At 49.3% G+C, this 22,129-nt stretch overlaps 1 protein-coding gene across 1 annotated transcript; it reads right to left on the reverse strand.

Annotated features, from left to right (window-relative positions):
* Window positions 1-1,793: 1,793 nt before the first annotated feature.
* ELK4 (ETS transcription factor ELK4) lies at window positions 1,794-21,253 on the reverse strand. Its single transcript, XM_068173012.1, is given in 6 exon segments — window positions 1,794-4,785; window positions 5,971-6,087; window positions 10,124-10,468; window positions 10,470-11,054; window positions 12,299-12,514; window positions 21,134-21,253. Coding segments are annotated over 5 exon segments (1,353 nt in total). The 5' UTR covers window positions 12,506-12,514; window positions 21,134-21,253; the 3' UTR covers window positions 1,794-4,686.
* Window positions 21,254-22,129: the final 876 nt, after the last annotated feature.

Here is a 22,129-nt window from a genome sequence, read left to right on the forward strand (position 1 = left end):
GAATTCCAGCTGCCCTGATCTCACACAGGACTGCTGTGTTTCCCTAGAATTTTCTCCCTTTTTTTTTTTTTTTGTTTTGTTGTTTTTTTGGTTTTTTTCCCCTAGCTTTATTACTCCAAATCAACTTCTCAGCCCTAAAACCAGAGGGGAATAAGCATTCCCCAAGGCAAAGGGGACATAAAACTGTCCCTGCATTTATTTCCAAAATCTTCCTCTGCCAGCTCTGATCCCAGCAGCTCCAGCCTGTCCCACTCCCCTGGATCTACTCACACTTAACAGCCACTGCTAATTGCTGCTTAATTAACTCCAAATCAAGCCATAAACGCCTCTGTTTAGGCAGCACCAGCCTCATCAAACAACCTGGAGAGCTCCTGAGTGAATATTCAGGGATTCTGGGCTCCTCTCAGGGGCTGCTTGCAACACCCCACTCTGTGATTTTTAAGACAAAACCACCCCACCACCTCAGAGGGCAAAAGGTCTCTTTTTTTTTTTCCCATTTCTACTCTCCCAGATCCAGATTTTATTCCTCACAGAGCTGAGGAAGGAAACAAACAAAAATAGTCACCCAAAACTCAAAAAGTTGTTAAGTACCTGTGGATTTTAACAACATTCCCTGACCCACTGCTGAGGTTGATTTCCAGAGCCGACAACACCAAGAGATGGAGTGGAAACAAATCTGCCTTAAAAATGGGAGAGGTTAAACTGCAGAGCACAACAAAAACTGCCAGAAAACAGGAGCAAATAAAAAAAGGTCAATAAATGATAAATGAATAAACCCACAAGAGAGGGGCAGAGCTGCAGGCTGTGATCTCAGCTGGAGGGAAAGCTCCAGGAGGGAAGCAGGGCTCTCCACTCCATCCCAGCTGGAATCTCCAGGGAATCCCACAGGGATCCAGGGAATCCCACAGGGATGCAGCTCCCCGGACTGGGGGGAGCTGGAGAAGGGAGATCTGCACCTCAGCAGCTTCACTGCCCTCAGAAGGAACATTCTAACCCCAAAATATTCCATTTGTGAGATAGCTGAGGTTTGAAAATGTGTCAGAGGGGGAAATGATCCCAACCAAAGCCCTTCTGTTCTCACACACCACTCCATCATCCCAAAGATTCCACGGATCCTGAAGCCTCGGGATGCTCCAAGTGAAAACAAGCAATTGGCCAACTCCAGGAATTTTATCCCTTCCTGGCCTATTGCAAAACAGAGCTCCAATGTGCCAAAATCTGGGCACAGGAATCACATCCCCTGCTGAGGACAGGTCTGGAACAAAGCTCTAAACCTAAAGCTGCAGCTAAAAAAAGCCCAAAATTCTTCCATCACCCTCTTTTTACCAGGATCACCTTCCCAGGGAAGACAGAACACCCAGGGTTCCATAACCATGGGCCATTTTTCTGCTTGCATGGGCTGCTCCTGCCAGGAGCCCTGAAAACCCAGGGTCCCAAACAGAGCCATGGCCCAGGCAGCAGCAGCAGCTCCCCGTGGAAAAATAAACCAAAAATCCAAGAGATTCCCAGAAGCAAGACACGAGTTCAGCTTCCATGCCCCTAAATCCTACCAGATTTTTGAATCTTAGGGATTTATTCCCATCTCCAGAAGCTGGGGAGGATGCTGGGTTCTTGTCTGTCTTCTACCAAACTCTTTTGTTCTACCAAAATACTTTTTCTTCCAAACGCTTTGACCTTCCACATAAACCCAAACCAGCCAGGAACGAACTGATGCAAAAATTACCAAGCATTCCACAAAACCAAGGCTACTCCAGCAACAGGAACCTAAGAAAAAAAGCTTCTGTAATGCTGCATTTTTAATTTTTTTTTTTTTTTTTAAATCACCACGGTACAGAACTAAAACAGAATCTACTCTAACCCCACCTGCCCTAAGCTAAATTAAAAACAAGTTGTGAGGAGCTGCACAAAACTGCTCCTGAAGTGACCTAAAGAACCAGCAGCTGACAGAACTGAGCCCCCAGGGAGGCTCTGTCAGGAATGTGACCCAGGAAAAGCTGGCAGCTCCCTGTCAGTGTGCCCCAGGAGGCAGCACATGCACAAGGAAATATTCCCTTAAGTGACCTGAAAATTGCAGTGGAGAAAAGGCAGCAAAAGCTGCTCCTCTCCCACCTCCTCTCCCTTTTCCACGAGCTTTCCCAGCTGCCTCCTGAGCTTCTCATTCAGATTTTTTTTTTTCCCTGCCTGCTGGGTTTTACCTGGTGGAAATCTTCCCATCCAGGCTGCACTTCCACAGGAACTCAGCATTCCCACAGGAAAACCTGGATCTCTGTGGCACAGCAATTTTGGGAAGCTTCTTGGAGAGGAGCAGGAGGCCACAAATGTCATTTTTTGGGCTCGACCCTCTGCCCAAAGCCATAAAAGCTCACAAAGAATTAAGTGCACAAATTTTCAACAGCTAAACTTGGCTTTTCTCCACAGGGGAACAAGGGGGAAGGGAAGCAATTAAATTGCAAGTTTTTAGTGCTCATCATTCATGAATTTTCAATTCGAATCCCAGCCTGCAAATGTCACAAGTCCACGTATTTGGTAGGCATAAAATTGGCCAACCTGAACCAACCAAAGTGCTGCTATTTATACATAGCTCAAGAAATTTCCCAGAGCAGGCTCCAAACATGCAAACCAAAAAAAAGAAAAAATTTCTAGATGCCTGCTCTTCATGATCACCTGCAGCTTCGCTTCTGCATTTCAAAAATAAAAATTAAATTAAAACAAAAGGTCAATATTGCACATTTTAAGAGCTGCTGGTGCAGGAATTTCCTCCTGCATCTGCTGATGTCTAAATGTGAAGCATTTTTTGCCTCTGACAGGAGCCAACAGGAAGACAGGTCACTCCATGAGCTCACTCCCTGCTTCTCCACCTGAAAAAGGAATATTTTTTTCTCCCACTTTTCCCCTGGGCAGGTGAACAATGCCCAAGAAAAGCGACTCTGTTCCACCCACCTGTCCCAGGTGTCACGTCAGGAACACACAAAAGTGGTTTTTCTGTATCTCAATGGCAGGATATAGAAAGGGAACAACACTGCAGGAAAAGAAAAGTCCTGGGTGTTGTGGCTTCAAAGGGAATTCCAAGCCTGCAAAAGTGGCAGAAGGAAAAAAAAGCCTCTGGAAAAGTTTGAGTTCACCACTTATCCATGGAATAGGTGCAGTATTTACAGCAAACACTGTCAGCTCCTCGTGCTGGAGAGGGGAAAATCTTCCTCTGCTCATGGCAGCTCGGAGGATGCTGAAGGAAAGAGATGTCTCCATCTGTTTTCTGGGAATATTTTATGGGGAAGATCTTCTGACAACCCCAACTCAAACCCAGAAGTTGCTGCCTGACATCAGATGCCCCACACTGGAAGGACACAGACCCACAGCCCAACACACCCAGACTGAGGGGCTGAGAGAGGAGCAGCTCTCATTTTTTCACCCCTCAGTTTTCTTACAAGGCCTCCTGAGGTGTAAAAATCCACCTACAAATTCCATCTCACCTCCAATGGCTCTGGAAAACAATCCTGCATTATTAATCCAGGACACCAAGGAGGTGAAAGCAGATTTACCACGAGGTTGAACCCCGTGGAACCCCTCAGCCTGCTTTGGGGTCAGTGCTCCCTCCAAAAAAAATAAATCAACAGGTCCACTGCAAAACCTGGGGTAAGAGCTGGCAAAAGAGGAGCTTTCCAAGAGAAGCTTTTCCAGAACTGTGGGGGAAAGAGAAGCAACACTAATGCTGGCATGTTGCTGTTCTCACTCACCCTGCCGGGCTCTGGAATTGCAGGTCAGGCAGCAACCTCCCCTAAAAACCCAGGGAAAATCCCCCAAAAAACACAGGGAAAATCCTCCAAAAACCCCAGGGAAATCCCCCAAAACTGCAGGGAAAATCCTCCCATCCTGCTGATCCAGCAGGGAGCTCCCAGGCTCTGGCACAAGAAATGTTTGGACTCCAGCATTCAAACTCAGTGAGAAGTGAAAGGAGCTGATCCCAACCGCTCATGGGAAGGGAAGGAGGGCAGGGAAGCATCCGAAATCCAGCCCCACCTCTTCTCCCAGGGGCTCCACAGAATTGTCCTGGATATAAACTTGGAATAAATCCTTGAAAAAAAAAAAAAAATCTCCCTGCAAAAGGGAAAAAAAAAAAAAAGAGACAACGGGCAGCAGAAAAGCCCTGGCTGCTTTGAGTTCTGGTGCCCCCGGGGCAGCGCTGACAGCACACACCCCATTCCCAAGCTTTTCCTGGAATGCCAGCTTCCATCAGGATTCAGGGATCTCCTTGCTGAGCTCAGGAAGCAGAAGAACAGAGGGTTTTGTTTGTTTGTTTGTTTGTTTTCCAAGAGTCACAGAGAAAAGCCTCCTCTGGTGCTGTTTGCTGCAGTCAGTGCAGACTCAGTTGCTGCAACACCACCCAAAATTCCTTTTGGACACGGGGAAAAAAACCTTCCAAACCGATGAGGAGAAGAGACTGGAGCTGCAGCTCCTATTAAGGCGTTTGCATATACATTCCCAACCTGGGTTCTTCCAAAAAAAGGGGGAATTTTTGCAAAAAAAAGGCTTTTTTTTTTTTTTTTTTGATTCGGGAATGGCAACAACTACGAGTGTCGAGAATCTCTGTGGAATTACAAACTGCTCGTTTTAAAAAAAGGTGGTTGAAGGGAAGTGTCCCATCTTTGCCTTGCTGGCCAGGGTGTCCTTTTGCAGGAATTCCATGTGCTATGTCTTCTGGAGATCCGGGGAAAAGGGGCCGGGGGTGGAGGGTCCATCCAGTCCAGACAGCGTAAATGGGCCGTGACTGTTCAGCACTGATGGAAACTAAGAGATAAAACAAGAATCATCAAAAATCCCACTTCAGTTCCCTGCTCCTCCAGTATCTGTGCACAAAAAAAGGGCAAAAAAACCCCAAATGCAACAACAAAACAAAGAAAAACCAGCCCAGATTTCAAGGATGCTCTTGGCTTCTCGCTTTTAGTTTATTTTTTAATGCCAAGCGGTGTCACAGTGACCCCCGAGCTGAGCACTGCCCCATATCCTCATTAAAATGTGACTTTAATCCAGGTTGTGAGGAAAACAGGGTCTAAATTGCCCCTCAGTTAATGATCAGCTGTTTCCAGGCTGAAATATCCGGTGCCATTTCAGCCCTCCTTGTTTATTCCCTATCCTCATGGCACAGATGAGGAACTTCCTTCATCTCCATGGAGATGACAGATCCCAGCCCAGAAGATTTCATTAAATTCTTTCATTTCAATGGAATGGAATGAAAATTTAATTAAATTAGTTAAATTCTAGCCTTTGCCTCAGCAAATTCAGGCAGCAAATGTGGTAATTCCAGTGCCAGAGTGGTAATTCCAATGCCAGCATGGAAGTGTGAGGGAAAAACATGAGATTTACAACTAAAGGAGGGGTTTTTTCTTAAATATAGTGGATTTTTTTCCCATACAGTAAAAAAAACCCCGGCCTTGGACACTTCCAGGGATCCAGGAGCAGCCACAGCTTCTCTGAGAAACTGTGCCAGCCTCACAGGGAGGAATTTTATGGATTTCTTCCATAAAAATCATCAAAAACTGTGACACACATAATCACAGAGATCAAACACACACTCTTTGTCCTCATTAGTTGTAAGATTAATTAATATTTTTTCATCAGGAATGATTGGAACAACCAATAGAGTGGAAAATCTCAAAATTCAAGAAAACCCCAACCAAAAAAAAAGTTACGGGGAGGAAATTTTTACAGGAAGATCGGACCTAAAAAAGAAAAGTAATCTCTCTCTAAAGCAGTCTGCGCTGCAGTAAATTCCAACCATCCCTGAAACACCAACATTTACAATATCCTGGAAAAAAAAAAACAGGTAAAAAACTAAAATTAGCACCCTCAAAAGCTCCCAGAAGAGGGTAGGAACCAACAACTCCTGTTTTATTTCCGCTGCAAATATTGGGAATAAGTGATCCCAGTTGGGAAGGGAAAGGAAATCCCTGGAGAAAGGAGCCTGGCACTCACCTGGAAGAGGGTGTTAGCACCTTGCAACCTGGCAGGGCTGAGAGGAGCCACGGGGCTCAGGGTGCTCCAGAAGTGGATGCTGGAGAGCAGAGGGCTGGGAGTCAGCAGGATGGGAGTCTGAAAAGGCAGGAAAACCACCTGTGAGAGCCTTTCCCACGGAATTCCAGCCTTTCCCAAGGAAATGCAACCTTTCCCATGGAAATCCATCAAGGAAATCCCAGCCCTTCCCCTGGAAATCCAGCCTTTCCCACAGAATTCCAACCTTTTCCATGGAAATCCATCATGGAAATTCCAGCCTTTCCCATGGAAATCCAGCCTTTCCCACGGAATTCCAACCTTTCCCATGGAAATCCATCAGGGAAATTCCAGCCCTTCCCCTGGAAATCCAACCTTTCCCATGGAAATCCATCAGGGAAATTCCAGCCCTTCCCCTGGAAATCCAGCCTTTCCCATGGAAATCCAACCTTTCCCATGGAAATCCATCAAGGAAATCCCAGCCCTTCCCCTGGAAATCCAGCCTTTCCCATGGAAATCCAACCTTTCCCATGGAAATCCATCAAGGAAATCCCAGCCCTTCCCCTGGAAATCCAGCCTTTCCCATGGAAATGCAACCTTTCCCAGGGAAATCCATCAGGGAAATCCCAGCCCTTCCCCTGGAAATCCAGCCTTTCCCATGGAAATCCAACCTTTCCCATGGAAATCCATCAAGGAAATTCCAGCCCTTCCCCTGGAAATCCAGCCTTTCCCATGGAAATGCAACCTTTCCCATGGAAATCCATCAGGGAAATTCCAGCCCTTCCCCTGGAAATCCAGCCTTTCCCATGGAATTCCAGCAGGGAAATTCCAGCCTTTCCCATGGAAATCCAGCCTTTCCCATGGAATTCCAGCAGGGAAATTCCAGCCTTTCCCCTGGAAATCCAGCCTTTCCCATGGAAATCCAGCCTTTCCCATGGAAATCCATCAAGGAAATCCCAGCCCTTCCCCTGGAAATCCAGCCTTTCCCATGGAAATCCAACCTTTCCCATGGAAATCCATCAGGGAAATTCCAGCCTTACCCATGGAAATCCAGCCTTTCCCATGGAAATCCAACCTTTCCCATGGAAATCCATCAGGGAAATTCCAGCCCTTCCCCTGGAAATCCAGCCTTTCCCATGGAAATCCAACCTTTCCCATGGAAATCCATCAAGGAAATCCCAGCCCTTCCCCTGGAAATCCAGCCTTTCCCATGGAAATCCAACCTTTCCCATGGAAATCCATCAGGGAAATTCCAGCCTTTCCCATGGAAATCCAGCCTTTCCCATGGAAATCCAACCTTTCCCATGGAAATCCATCAGGGAAATTCCAGCCCTTCCCCTGGAAATCCAGCCTTTCCCATGGAAATCCAACCTTTCCCATGGAAATCCATCAAGGAAATCCCAGCCCTTCCCCTGGAAATCCAGCCTTTCCCATGGAAATGCAACCTTTCCCATGGAAATCCATCAGGGAAATTCCAGCCCTTCCCCTGGAAATCCAGCCTTTCCCATGGAAATCCAACCTTTCCCATGGAAATCCATCAGGGAAATTCCAGCCCTTCCCCTGGAAATCCAGCCTTTCCCATGGAATTCCAGCAGGGAAATTCCAGCCTTTCCCATGGAAATCCAGCCTTTCCCATGGAATTCCAGCAGGGAAATTCCAGCCTTTCCCCTGGAAATCCAGCCTTTCCCATGGAAATCCAGCCTTTCCCATGGAAATCCATCAAGGAAATCCCAGCCCTTCCCCTGGAAATCCAGCCTTTCCCATGGAAATCCAACCTTTCCCATGGAAATCCATCAGGGAAATTCCAGCCTTACCCATGGAAATCCAGCCTTTCCCATGGAAATCCAACCTTTCCCATGGAAATCCATCAGGGAAATTCCAGCCCTTCCCCTGGAAATCCAGCCTTTCCCATGGAAATGCAACCTTTCCCATGGAAATCCATCAGGGAAATCCCAGCCCTTCCCCTGGAAATCCAGCCTTTCCCATGGAAATCCAACCTTTCCCATGGAAATCCATCAAGGAAATCCCAGCCCTTCCCCTGGAAATCCAGCCTTTCCCATGGAAATCCAACCTTTCCCATGGAAATCCATCAGGGAAATCCCAGCCCTTCCCCTGGAAATCCAGCCTTTCCCATGGAATTCCAGCAGGGAAATTCCAGCCTTTCCCCTGGAAATCCAGCCTTTCCCCTGGAAATCCAGCCTTTCCCATGGAAATCCATCAGGGAAATCCCAGCCCTTCCCCTGGAAATCCAGCCTTTCCCATGGAAATCAAACCTTTCCCATGGAAATCCATCAGGGAAATTCCAGCCTTACCCATGGAAATCCAGCCTTTCCCATGGAAATCCAACCTTTCCCATGGAAATCCATCAGGGAAATTCCAGCCTTTCCCACGGAATTCCAGCCTTTTCCCCATGGAACTCCAGACTTCCCCCATGGAATCCCAGCCTTTCCCACAGAATTCCAGCAGGGAAATTCCAACCTTTCCCCTGGAATCCCAGCCTTTCCCACAGAATTCCAGCAGGGAAATTCCAGCCTTTCCCCTGGAATCCCAGCCCTTCCCATGGAATTCCAGCCCTTCCCTTGGAATTCCAGCCTTCCCCTGGAAATTCAGCCTTTCCCATGAAATTCCAGCCTTTCCCGTGGAATCCCAGCCCTTCCCACAGAATTCCAGCAGGGAAATTCCAGCCTTTCCCATGGAAATCCAGCCCTTCCCGTGGAATTCCAGCCTTTCCCACAGAATTCCAGCCTTTCCCCATGAAACTCCATCAGGGAAATTCCAGCCTTTCCCACAGAATTTCAGCAGGGAAATTCCAGCCTTTCCCCTGGAATCCCAGCCCTTCCCATGGAATTCCAGCCTTCCCCACGGAATTTCAGCCTTCCCCACAGAATTTCAGCAAGGAAATTTCAGCCTTCCCCCTGGAATTCCAGCCTTCCTCACAGAATTCCACCAGGGAAATTCCAGCCCTTCCCATGGAATTCCAACAGGGAAATTCCATCCTTTCCCTGGAATTCCAGCCACAACACCCCCTCAGCTGCCAGGAACTCCCATTCCCTCCTTCCTCCTGCTCCTCCTCCCTGTCAGCCCCATCCAGCTCTCCCTCTCTCCTCTGGCTGAGCAATCCAACCCTTCTTTCCCCAAATCCTGCTGGAAGCCACAGCAGAGCAGCTCCTCCTCCAATCCAGCACTCTGGAAAAGCGGGATTCTGGATTTAAAAAGAAAAAAAAAAAAAAAAAAACAACGGGCACAGGGCTACTCCTGGTGCCACCGACAATGCCAGCAGCAACAACAGGAGTTTCCATCCAGCTCCTGAATATCCCAGGTTCACCAGCCAAGCACTTCCCAGGGAGCCTAAAGAACAACTCCACTTGGAGTTTGGTTTTTTTCCTTTCCCTTGTCTTCAGCCATTTCAGTTTTCAACCAGCAGCTCCCCCATGGTTTCATTCTAATTCCAATTTATTGCAGGGGAGAGATTGCAGAGATACAGAATGATTTAACAGCCCTGCTGGATTCACTTCTCTTCCAAGTTTTCCATGAGACATGAAAGCTTTCCTTTCCCACACAAAGATAACAACCAAATTAAGCAGCTGCTCTTATTGCTGCTCGCTCACAAGACTTTGGCTTTAACTAAATGCTACTAAGTGAGTAAAAAAAAAGCTCAGCAGACACCTCTGTGGGTCTGCTTTTGAAGGATTTTCAGGCCCATCTGAAGGATTTAGGGGCAGGGTTTAGGAATAATGAAGGATTTTCAGGCCCAGCTGAAGGATTTAGGGGCAGGGTTTAGGAATAATTCAGTATCCCCCTGGCAAGGTTTAAAAAATCCTGCTGGAGCTGGTTTGGGTTTTGCCTCCACATGCAAGCCCTGTGTGCATGCCCAGCACCTGGGCACGCTTTGGGGTGAGTTAACACCAAACTTGTGTTTGATTAAAAAAAAAAAAAACCAACCAGGGAGTGACATCCTGAGTTTCAAATCTCTGCGTACAATGAACTATTCATTTTCCACTTGCTGTTTTCGAGCATAACATCATCACTATTGTTAGGTTAAAAAAAAATAAATAAACCAGGAAGGGAATTGAAGGGAATTGAAGGGAATTGAAGGGAATTGAAGGGAATTGAAGGGAATTGAAGGGAATTTGGTCACCTGAGAGAAAAGTGCTGGAGTAAGAGAAGCAGTTGGCAGAGAAGGACTCAGGATGCCCAGAGGACTCGGATCGCTGCCTGTGATGACCAGAGTGGGAGCCAACTCCAGCCCTTTGGGTTTTTTTGATCTGGAGAGGTGATTGGCAAATTCCTTCTCCAGCCCAGCTGAATCCTGCTGCTCTTTGGGCTCTGGGGATTGGTGCTGGAGGCTCTGGGCCTGCTCCAGCTGCTGGGAAGCCACAGATTCGATGTCCGTGTCAATGTCCAGGTCAGGGTTGGAGCTCAGGGGCGGCGAGGGGGGCGTGGAGGGCACCTGGAGGGTGGGAGAAACTGAGGGCATGGGGGGGGGTCGGGGTGAAGCTGGTGCTCAAGTTTGGCAAAGGTGCTGGAGGAGCTTCGGGGACGGTCAGCTTGGGCAGGACGAGCGTCTCCAGGGTCTGCAGAGTCTCCTCAGAGCCCAGGGGAAGCGAGGAGGACACGGTGGGGGTGGCAGAAGCCGTGGAGGTGACAGCCACCACCGAAGTGGTGGAGACCAGGGGGGCTGAGGGAGGCTTTTTGGAGGGCATGGTGACAAACTTGATGACAGAGGGAGTGGGGTCCTGAGGTTTCTTCTCCGTCAGCTTCTCGGCCGGGTTCTCGATCTTGATGGACCTGAAGAGCTTCACGCTGGAGGAGTTGAGGGAGTTGAGGGTGAAGGAGGAGTACAGGCCTGAGTGGATGTAGTCGTTGCGGCTGGAGGACTTGGCACAGGACTGGGATTTCTCCTTCCCACAGTTTTCCACGTCCTTGGGGGCGCTGGTCACCTCCCCAAAGCCAGGCATTTCGGGGTCCCCCTCGATCCGGCCCACCACGAGGGGATCCATGTTCAGGATCTCTGGGTACGACACGAATTTGTACACAAACTTCTTCCCATTCACCTTCTTAATGATATTCTGGGGGGAAGAAGACAAAGTATATTTAGACCTTTCTTCAGATTAATTTTCTTCCTACAAACACTGCCTAAAATAGGCAGAGGAATTAAAGTCTGTAATCTTTCAGCCAAAAAAAAAAAAAAAGAATGTTTCTTCTTTTCCTGTTTTAAAAACACCCTGCGTGTTCCAGAGCTGGCAGACAAAACACTGCAACAGGTGAGCTTAACCTGACATGAAACTTACTAAAAACAGCCTAAAAACTGCCAAGAAATCCTGTTTAACATCAAAAAATGCCCATTAGCCCCATCAAGGATCACTCAGCTGGGTATACTACTGGTAATTTATAAGAAGAACTTGCTAAAGGTTTTCTCCAGGACTGCAGAACTGAGAGCTTGCACTTCAAATCAAACCACCTTTATTCTTAATAAGATGATAATAAAGGAAAATAAGCAGCTGAACTCGTCAGCAGAATGCAGGCTAATCAGTTATTTCAATACCACAGAACAGCATCTGTCAAACTTGTTTTGCTCCTCAGCGAAATGCCACACACACTTTGGACTTGGAATTATCCTTATTTATCATTCCCTGATTGTTGCTGAGATCTCTCAGTACCCAGGCAGATTTGTGGCACCCAGTAATGAACACCAGCACCCTCCCACCTGCTCCAGGCTGAGGCTCCTCAGAAACTGGGGGTTATTTTTATCTGCTCCACTCACACACCAGCAGCCGTGGGATAAAGGGAAACAAAGGTGAGACTCGAAGATGTTGGATAAACAAAAGCTTCTTACTCTGCTGGGCTGAAAACAGTGGTCAAACTGAAGGTGACATTCTGAATACACAGAGAAAATAAAAATACTTAAGGCTGAAGAATGTTTCTTTTGAAAGAAATAAAGGTAAAGAGAAAGCTGCAAGAAGATCTGAAGGTGGTGCAATATTCACGTGCTCCATCATCATCCTCTCCCAGTGCTTTACCTGGATTTTAACCCTTGAAAGGGTGTGTATTTTTGGAAGGGGGATTAAGATCCAAAGGCAAATTTGTATTAGCAAAGACACCAAGCCACCAGAACCTCCCAAAACAACCAGCGAGGAGGAAACAGCGCAACGATAAACAAAATAAAAAAAACCAACCCAACACCTTTAAACAAAGCAGCCCAACCTCCTTCAACCTGGCAGAGACACAGCAGTGCCACCCCTCCCCTGGAGGAGGAGGAAACAAAGCTCCTCAGCTAAGAGGGATAAGGACTGGAGCAGGATTTCCAGCCTACCTTCACGTAGTAGTAGCGCAGCGCCCGGCTGAGTTTATCATAGTTCATGCTGGGCTTGTTCTTGCGGATCCCCCAGAGCCTGGCCACCTCCTCTGCCTGCAGCAGCTTGAATTCCCCGTCGTTGGAGGTCCAGCAGATGATGTTCTTGTTCTGGGGCTCTTGGAGCAGCTGGAGGAGGAACTGCCACAGGGTGATGGCACTGTCCATAGCAGAGAGCTGCAATTCACAAAGGCAGGTTAAGCCCGGAGCATTTCCCTCCTCTCTCCCTACAAAGGGGGGTGGGGGGAAAATGGAGCAGGGATTGTTATTTCCAAAGCCAGCAAGAGTAAAAAAATTATTAGTCACCAGTCGTGAAAGATGTTCCCTGCAGAACTGAGGGGCTGAGTGCCAACTCTGGCGTCTCCTCCCACATGTCAGTACTTTTCACATGGGTTATATTTAGCCTCATTTAACTAAATCAGGTCACTTTGGGTAAGTTGCAGTGAGTCACTAGCCCCAAAAAAAATGTTTCCAAGTTGTTCCATGTTCACCCACTCCAGCTTGTGCTGCTTTGTGAGAAAGAGCTCAGGTACACCCAGGTAGGGATCAAACCACCCCCTCACCTCCTCCCTTCCTGCTCCCACCTTGGAGGGAACACAGCACAGCCAGGAACTGCAAAGCTCCAAGAAGATGCCAGAGCCAAAACGACTCCATTTCCCCTCAGTTTTCATTCCAGCCTCTCAATCACCCCAATCTCCCTTCAAATCTTTCTTTTCCAGGTATCACCCCTGTTTTTTTTAATGAGAGTAAACAAAAAACTAAATTTAAACTATTCCAAACACTACATTTACTCAGCTCTTAATTCCTGCCATGTCTTACCCACGTCAATGATTTAGGCTGGGACTTTCTAAGACTGATATTTGCCAGTTGATTCCTGCTATAAAGTTGTTGATGCATAAATTCATCAAGGACAGACCAGGCAGATAACATTTCACCTCGACCATTTCTACCTACACCAAAGAGGTATTTCCACAAATATTTTTAAGCAGAACACTCTTCATTCTGGATAAGATACAGTGTGAATGAAACCAGGCAAAATATTAATTCAGCAACTCCTATAGATTCTTAGTCCAGAACTGTTTAATTAACACAGCTTAAACTTTTTCCTGGGAAATAAAAACAGAAGAAAAAATGCTCTGGGATAGTGAATAACACTGGATATACATAACCACTATATTTTTCCCCCTAAATAAAGGAGGTCTAGGGGTTCCATCTGGGTGAGTTTGATATTCAAACACTAATCCCAAGCTCCAAAGCAAAGGCATCAAGCCCAGCCTCAGGGAGCAGGAGCCAGGCTGCTGTTGGTTGATGTGCCTGTGTACACAGGGCTCAGCCTGAGATCCAGCCCGCCCTGCCAGCTCATCTTTGCTCCCAAAGCCTTTTATTCCAATCTCATTAGTGCCCAGCACTTATCCAGCCCTATATAAGGAAGGGAACTGTGTCCAGGAGAGAGGCTGAGCACTCAGGGAGCCCTGGGACAGGATTAGAGCTGACAGTTCACACAGGGCTCTGGGGGAAAACGAGGTGCCCCGGGGCATGGCATCTTTTTGGGCACAGCCCGTGGCATTTCAGCCCTTGTGCAGAATCCCTGCCTCATGGCACACAGGCTGATGTGACATTGATCCAGGCAGGTAAATTGCTGCAATTACGTGGAACAATCTCAAAGTGAAGGACACCCACACCTCCTTGTTAGGCTGGCCCGAGGTGCTTTCCCTGTTAATTACTGCACACGTACAACTCCCTGCTTGCCCAAATTAATTGCTCGGCACTCGAAGAAACTGCAGGCTGTGCTTCCAGACTCTTCCCACACTGCTCTGTGCTGTGCCAGCTGGTCCATACAGGATTTAGGGACCAGGCAAACCCCTTAAAACCCTTCCAGGACCACCATGGTGTTGCCATTTGCCCGCAACATCCCAGACTGGGAACGCCGGGGCCGTGCCTCGTTATCCACGGGGATGATGCAGCCACACGTGGTGGCGTGGAGAGCACGAGGACTTGGTTCTGCCACCCAGCAGAGCTGTCAGGAGCACTGAGATGTGCTAAGAGAGAGCAGGCAAACGAAGCTGAGTGATTATTCCCACGCTGCGTTTATCTCCAGCACTCTGGGAGCACTGCACCAAACTGATGCAACGTGGAAATCAGATTAGCAACAGGATTTCACAGTGGCAAGGGCTTTTTTTTTTTTGTTTTTCTCCCCCACCCCTCCTGCTAAAAATCCACGCAGCTTTCATCCCAGAATTGAACTGGTGTTATTTCATGAGGATGCTTCCCTTGAGGAAGTTCCACCTTGCTGTTAATTCCAAGCTGACCCAAGCCAAGTGTTGCTGCCCAGGTCACAGCTCGTCCGGAATCCAGCTGGAGATGCACAGAGCAGCACAAAGTTCTGTCAAACAGCACACAAAGAGTGGCCAAAATGATGGAAAATACTAGATATTAAAAAACAGACCAAAAAAAAAAAAAGCCACCTTTCCCAGAGATGAGCTAAGTCGTTCTGAGGAGCGTTTACCAAAGTTAAGAGTTCACGCTGCTCAAATCCTGCATTTTCCAGCTGGAAGGATCCTCAGCCAGGGGCAGAGTTACAGACTGTACTGGAGTGCAGTTTTGATCAAGTTCCTCCTGATGTTTCTGGCATTTGCAGCTTCAGGCGTGTCACGATTCTGTCCATCACTCAGAGGACACATGGCACATCCCCAGCTTGGAAAAGTCTTGTCCAAGAAACATTAAAAGGGTGGAGAGGCCTCACTGATTCCCCTGGCTGTCACACAACAGGAGCAGAGAGTATTCTGGAATTGTTCATGGATGGGTTTTACTGCATAAAACAGAATGAATATTCTTCATTCTTAAATATTTACTGCATTCATCTCCAGGGAATGGTGGAGATCCCACAGTGGAACCTCATGGAAACTTCAAAGAAATGGGGAATGTGGAGTTTTTCTGGAGGTTCTATCCAAAGGGAAGGCCAGAAAACAACCTTGGGCAAAGCAATGGGATCACAGGTGGATTTTGCCCCTTCAGAGTCCAGGAGAGAGCTGTTACCTGGGAAAGTCCAATGTGTATCAGGAGACAATGTTGTGTCTCATTTAACTTCAGTACCAAAGTAGAAAAATACATTAAAAAACCTCATTTCTCCAGGAAAAAGCAGAATATAAAAAAAATCCATCACAAAAGATGTAAAATTAAAACCAGCACAGGTGAGCTGAGCACCACCAAATGTGGGAAAAAGGTTTTTCCTTCTCCAGCACCCGGGGCAGGAGGCAGCTGCTGCCTTTCCTGAGCCTTTCCCTTGGCACCAACAGGGATGAAAGGGGGCTCAAGACTCCCCTGCCCCACATGACCGAGGGTGAAATGTTCTTTCAGTTTGCAAACAGCATTTCAACTTTTAAAATTTCCTCAAAAGGCCCCACTCTCCTCCTCTCACAGCTCTCCAGCAGCACAAAAACCCTCCTAAGCCCAACTGCTTTTCCTCCAGGATGAGCACACCAATAATTACAAACACACCGCTGCAAAACATCCTTGGGTGAAGGCTCTTTTCCCTCCTAAGAGCCCGTGGAGAAAGGAAAAGCGAAAAGGGAATGAGCCTGAGAGCCTTTCCCTTCCTGCACCATGTGAGCAGGAGGAAAAAATAGATGCTAGAGGCAGAGGGCAGCTCTGCTTTGTAATGAGGGAGCTAAAATAGAGCACTATTATTGTCTTGAGATCTTCTCCGACGCCTACGGGTGACCCTGGGAGTTCAGCAGGAGCTGCCAGCGTTTGGCACGGAGCTCCCAAAAAACCTGAGCCTCTCCTGCTGCTGCAGCTCTGCTGGAGGCCCGGCCTCTGCAGGAGTTTATCCTGAAAAGCCAGGATTTGGGATTTGTCTCTTGCCCTCCGTGGGATTACAGGGCCTGGAGGCTCGGCTTTTCCTGGGAATGGGAGGGTGCAATCACAGAGGAGTTTAGGAAGTGGTACAATAAATCCAAATATTCACCCTCTGTACTCCCTCTGCACGCCCTGGGAAGGGATTTAAGGCAGGATTTAGGGGGGTTAGGCCCGTCCTAACCCCCTCCTTCGAGGTCTTCTGGCAGATTTCCTGTGCTTTGACTCAACACCAAATAATCCCCAATAATCTTTCACCTCCATTTGTTGCAGCAGCCTCTGGTAAAGCATCTGCAGCCTGATGACTTCTGCAGATGGGCTGAATAAAAAGCCTTGTCAGGCCCCCAGACAGGAAGAAAGGCCCAGAGGAAAGGAAGGATGTCCCAGGCACACAGCAAAACCATCCCCAGCACAGCTGAGCTGGCACGGTGACAGCTGTCCCCAGTGTCACACCGAAGGGACAGCCCCAAAAAGGGCCTTGGGAGCAGGGGGAAGGCAGGGAGACACAGAAGCGACTCCGAGCCCCAAAATAAAAATTGGAATAAAGGCAGCAACAGGTCTGGGGAAGCTCATAGTGCAGGTGAGCAAATCAAGGCTGAAATTCCAGGAAAATCCAGGAAATAAACCCAGGAAAACCCAGGAAAACCCAGGAAAACCCAGGAGAGCAGAGCTTGCTGTGATTGCAGCACACTTCCCAAAGCCATTCCCAGGGATTTTTAGCACTTTGGGACGGGCACGGCGTGCGAGCAGGAGGAATTCTGCAGCCAATAATTCCTGCTCTGTTGTGCAACATTGCTGCGGACACAAGGCCTTGGTGGCTGCTCCAGGAAAACAAACAGAGTTGGGTGAAGGAGAATTTTTGGAGGTCACAGGCCCAAGGCCACAGTGCAAACCTCAAAGCCCGAGCAGGATTTTCCCCCACTTCTTTGTTCAATTAAATAAATGAATAAATAAATGGCTGCCCCATGCCTTTTATTATAGTGACACGGCTGAGGACGTGTCCAATTAAAATGGATATCAAAATAAAACCAGTTTAATTTTATTCCTAATAAACCTTTCCTAAAAGCTTTTCCAGTTCCTGGGGCTGTGACTCACCTGAACCGGTACTTTTAGGATTTTTATAAATTTGAATTAATTTTAGGAAGAGCCTGCTGTCAAAAAAAAAAAAAAAGCCAAAAAATCCACAAACCTATTGTCCAAAACTCCATACCCTGATGTGGTGGGAAGTACAGCAGGATTTGAGTCCTTTTCCAGAGCACACTCAGGTGCAATGCCAGGTAAAAGCCTCTTAAATGTGTAAAATAAAGGAATTAAACAAAGAATTCCAACTAGAGATGTAGAATTCTACACTCCCTCAAAAAATTCCAACCCCTGGCAGCTTTCCAAGTAGTAATCCAATCAAACCATCTCTAACAAACAACAAAAATCAAGGAAAAATAAGGAAAAAGCACCCCAAACTCCAAGAAATTCTTGTTTTCCCCTTGCCTCTGGCATTCCCTGCACCGTTGTTCCCAATCCAGGCAGGAAAATCAGATTGTTGTGAAGGAGAAGCCGTGGTTATCAAGGCAGGAAGTTCCTTGGAAGGAAATGCTGAAGGATGTCCTCATGATAAGAGCTGCTCCAGAGTTTTCATTGCCTAATCCCACTCCAAGCCTATTTTCTTTTTTAACTCAAAACAAATGTTGCAATAAATTCTGTCTCCCTGGCTCAAAAATTGAGCCCCTTGAGATGAAATTAACGTGTTTTATCAAATATTAGGGGGGGTTAGGGACCAACTGTTTCAGTTTCTAAGCCCTGAGAAAGAAATTTTTCTTTGTATTTTCCAGTTTTTCCTCAGTGTTTTCTGGCCTTGCCTGCCTTTCTGATTTAGCCAGGATCAGGAACAAACCATGAAGGACAACAATGACATCAGGATTTCCATGGGACTCAGGGCTGCAGACTCAGGCTGGAAGCAGATGAGCCAAGCAGCTTTCTGGGGATATTTTAACCATGACACAAAGGGGCTCCCTTTTGTTATCAAATACGGTTTTGACGACCACACCTGACTTTTCATGTTCCCCACTCTGTGTAATTCCTGCAGCTGCTGCAACCCCTCTGCTCCTCCACCCCTGCCTGACATCCCACCCCTGATGATGGACAGACCCAATTTCCCTGATTTTCCACCTTTGGATCAGCATTATTCCTTTCCTAACTCTTTTTTTTTTTTTTTTTTTCTTTTCTTTTCTTTAGAATATGAGAGGGAAGGTTTAGGACACGCAGAGGGGATGGAAAACTTCAAAACCAAAAGGCCTTTGATGGGTTTGTGACCCTGCTGGGATTGTTCCATAAAAACTCTTGATTTCCTGGAAGCTCCTAAGGAGATTACACTCACTTCCTCCTCATCTGGGTCGAGTGTTTACCAACAGCAGATTAAATTGGCTTGCACAGGCACAGTCCCTCTGCTGGAAGGAAAATCATCCCCAGTTCAGAGCAGGAATAACTCCCCACTCCCCCCAAAAAAAAAAATAAAAAATCCCAGGTTAAAATTCCTTCTGGATGGTGAAAAGGAAATGTGATTTAAGCTGGAAAAGCTCCCCTGGAACAATGTTTATGGTACACTCAGCCCCGTTGCCATGGCAATGGAACAACTATTCCCTGCAAACAGGCACAGAGACCCTAAAAATAAACAGCCCAGGCGAAATCCCCGTGTCAGGCAGCGGGATGGGCCAGGTGGGAATGGGACGAGGAGAGAAATCCTAATAACGGCCGGAGCCCCCAAAGCAAACCCCTGCCTTGCTCAGGAGCTGCTCCTTAAAAATCCAGCCAAAATATGAATTCAGCACTTAAAAATCGAGCACAGCTCTGGATGTTGTCCAGCCCTGCTGGGGATTTTTGGGGATGGAGAGGAAGGGAGGGTGCTGGAGGTGGAATACAGGTATGGGATGTGTGTGTGTGTGTACGAGAGAACACCAAATAAAAAGCAGGATTTGCAGGATTTGCATACTTTCTCCTCTGCCTCCCCTATTGATGTGGGCAGGAATCCACCCAGTTCAGACAGGGGAGTGCGGGAGGATGAAAAAAAAAATAACAGTGGTGAAGAATTAAAAAAAAACAAAAAAAAAAAAAAACAACAAACCAACAAAAACCCAGCAGCCCTTGGAGCCAAATAACCAAACCCTGGATCCAAACAACGCCTGGGCTCAGCCTGCAAAGCCGTGCACCCTAAAATCTGCTGCACCCAAAGATTCCCTGCATCCCACCAAGGAACCCCTGGATCCAAAGAGCCAATTTCTGGACCCCAAAAATTTCCTGGATCTCACCAAGCAAGCCCTGGACCCAAACAAACTCCAGGATTGCACCCAGCAATCCCTGGATCCAAACCTCTCCTAGACCCAAACAAACAATTCCTGCACCTAAAAAACGTCCTGCATCCCACCAGCCAACCCCTGGATCCCAAAATCTCCAGGATCTCACCAGCCAACCCCTGGATCCCAAAATCTCCAGGATCTCACCAGCCAGCCCCTGGATCCCAAAATCTCCAGGATCTCACCAGCCAACCCCTGGATCCCAAAATCTCCATGATCTCACCAGCCAACCCCTGGATCCCGAAATCTCCAGGATCCCACATCCCAACCCCTGGATCCCGAAATCTCCAGGATCCCACATCCCAACCCCTGGGTCCCAAAATCTCCAGGATCCCACATTCAAACCCCTGGATCCCGAAATCTCCAGGATCCCACATCCCAACCCCTGGGTCCCAAAATCTCCGGGATCTCACCAGCCAACCCCTGGGTCCCAAAATCTCCAGGATCCCACATCCCAACCCCTGGATCCCAAAATCTCCAGGATCTCACCAGCCAACCCCTGGGTCCCAAAATCTCCAGGATCCCACATCCCAACCCCTGGATCCCAAAATCTCCAGGATCTCACCAGCCAACCCCTGGATCCCAAAATCTCCAGGATCCCACATCCCAACCCCTGGGTCCCAAAATCTCCAGGATCTCACCAGCCAACCCCTGGGTCCCAAAATCTTTAGGATCCCACATCCCAACCCCTGGATCCCAAAATCTTTAGGATCCCACATCCCAACCCCTGGGTCCCAAAATCTCCAGGATCTCCCCAGCCAACCCCTGGATCCCAAAATCTCCAGGATCTCACCAGCCAACCCCTGGATCCCAAAATCTCCAGGATCTCACAAGCCAACCCCTGGATCCCAAAATCTCCAGGATCCCACATCCAAACCCCTGGATCCCGAAATCTCCAGGATCCCACATCCCAACCCCTGGGTCCCAAAATCTCCAGGATCTCCCCAGCCAACCCCTGGATCCCAAAATCTCCAGGATCTCACCAGCCAACCCCTGGTCCCAAAATCTCCGGGATCTCACCAGCCAACCCCTGGGTCCCAAAATCTTTAGGATCTCACATCCCAACCCCTGGGTCCCAAAATCTTTAGGATCCCACATCCCAAGCCCTGGATCCCAAAATCTTTAGGATCCCACATCCCAACCCCTGGATCCCAAATCCAAACCCCTGGATCCCGAAATCTCCAGGATCTCACCAGCCAACCCCTGGATCCCGAAATCTCCAGGATTTCAATCTCTGACTCCAAACAACCCCTGGACCCAAAAAACCAGTTCCTGGACCCAAAAATCTCCAGGATCCCACCAAACAACGTCTGGACCCCTAAATCTCCAGGATCCCACCAAGCAACCTCTAATTCCAAACAACCCCTAGACCCACAAAAAAAAAAAAAAAAAAAAAAAAACCCAACAATTCCTGAACCCCAAAACCTCCAGGATCCCACCAGGCACCCCCGGGACTGAACCAAGCCGCTCAACCCTGCACCCAAACCGACCGCAGGCTCCCCCCCAGCCCCGGCTCCGGCCGGGGCAGCGCAGGGGCCACCGCCCGCACCCCGCAGCCCGGCCCGCCGCTCCCCCCCGGCCCTCCGCCCCCGCTCACCGAGGAGGAGCCCCGCCGGTGCCCGGGTGCCGTCGGGTGCCGGTGCTGGGCGCGGCCCCCCCGCCGTCCCTCATGCCCGGCCCGGCCGCCGGGGCCGCATCCCGGGCGGGCGGGCGGAGCCGGGCGGGCAGCGCGGGGCGGCCGCGTTCCACACGGCCGGGGGCGCGCGCGCGCGGGGACCCTCCGCGGCCGCCGTAGCGCCGCTTCCGCCCACGGGCCCGCGGAGCTCGCGGGAGGCGGCCAATCGGAGCGCGGCGCAGAGAGGCCCCCGGGCCAATGGGAGGGCGCGCTGCGAGCGCGGGGCGTGGCTGGGGGCGGGGCCTGGGGCGCGGGCGGGACGCGCGGTCCCGGTGCCCGGGCCGGGCCATGTGCGCGGGCCCGGGCCCGAACCGGCCTCGAATGGCCCGAACCGGCCCCGAACCGGCCTCGAATGGCCTTGAACCGGCTCCGAACCGACCTCGAATGGCCCGAACCGGCTCCGAACCGGCCTCGAATGGCCTTGAACCGGCTCCGAACCGGCCTCGAATGGCCTTGAACCGGCCTCGAATGGCCCGAACCGGCCCCGAACCGGCCTCGAATGGCCTTGAACCGGCGCCGAACCGGCCTCGAATGGCCTTGAACCGGCCTCGAATGGCCTTGAACCGGCTCCGAACCGGCCTCGAATGGCCTTGAACCGGCTCCGAACCGGCCTCGAATGGCCCGAACCGGCCTCGAATGGCCTTGAACCGGCTCCGAACCGGCCTCGAATGGCCCGAACCGGCCCCGAACCGACCTCGAATGGCCTTGAACCGGCTCCGAACCGGCCTCAAATGGCCTTGAACCGGCGCCGAACCGGCCTCGAATGGCCTTAAACCGGCTCTAAACCGGCCTCGAATGGCCCGAACCGGTGCCAAACCGGCCTCAAATGGCCCGAACCGGCTCCCAACCGGCCTCAAATGGCCCGAACCGGCTCCCAACTGGCCTCAAATGGTCCCGAACCGGCCCCGAACAGCCCCG

The sequence above is a fragment of the Anomalospiza imberbis genome, chromosome 26 (genome assembly GCF_031753505.1).
Source record: "Anomalospiza imberbis isolate Cuckoo-Finch-1a 21T00152 chromosome 26, ASM3175350v1, whole genome shotgun sequence".
NCBI classification, from domain to species: domain Eukaryota; kingdom Metazoa; phylum Chordata; class Aves; order Passeriformes; family Viduidae; genus Anomalospiza; species Anomalospiza imberbis.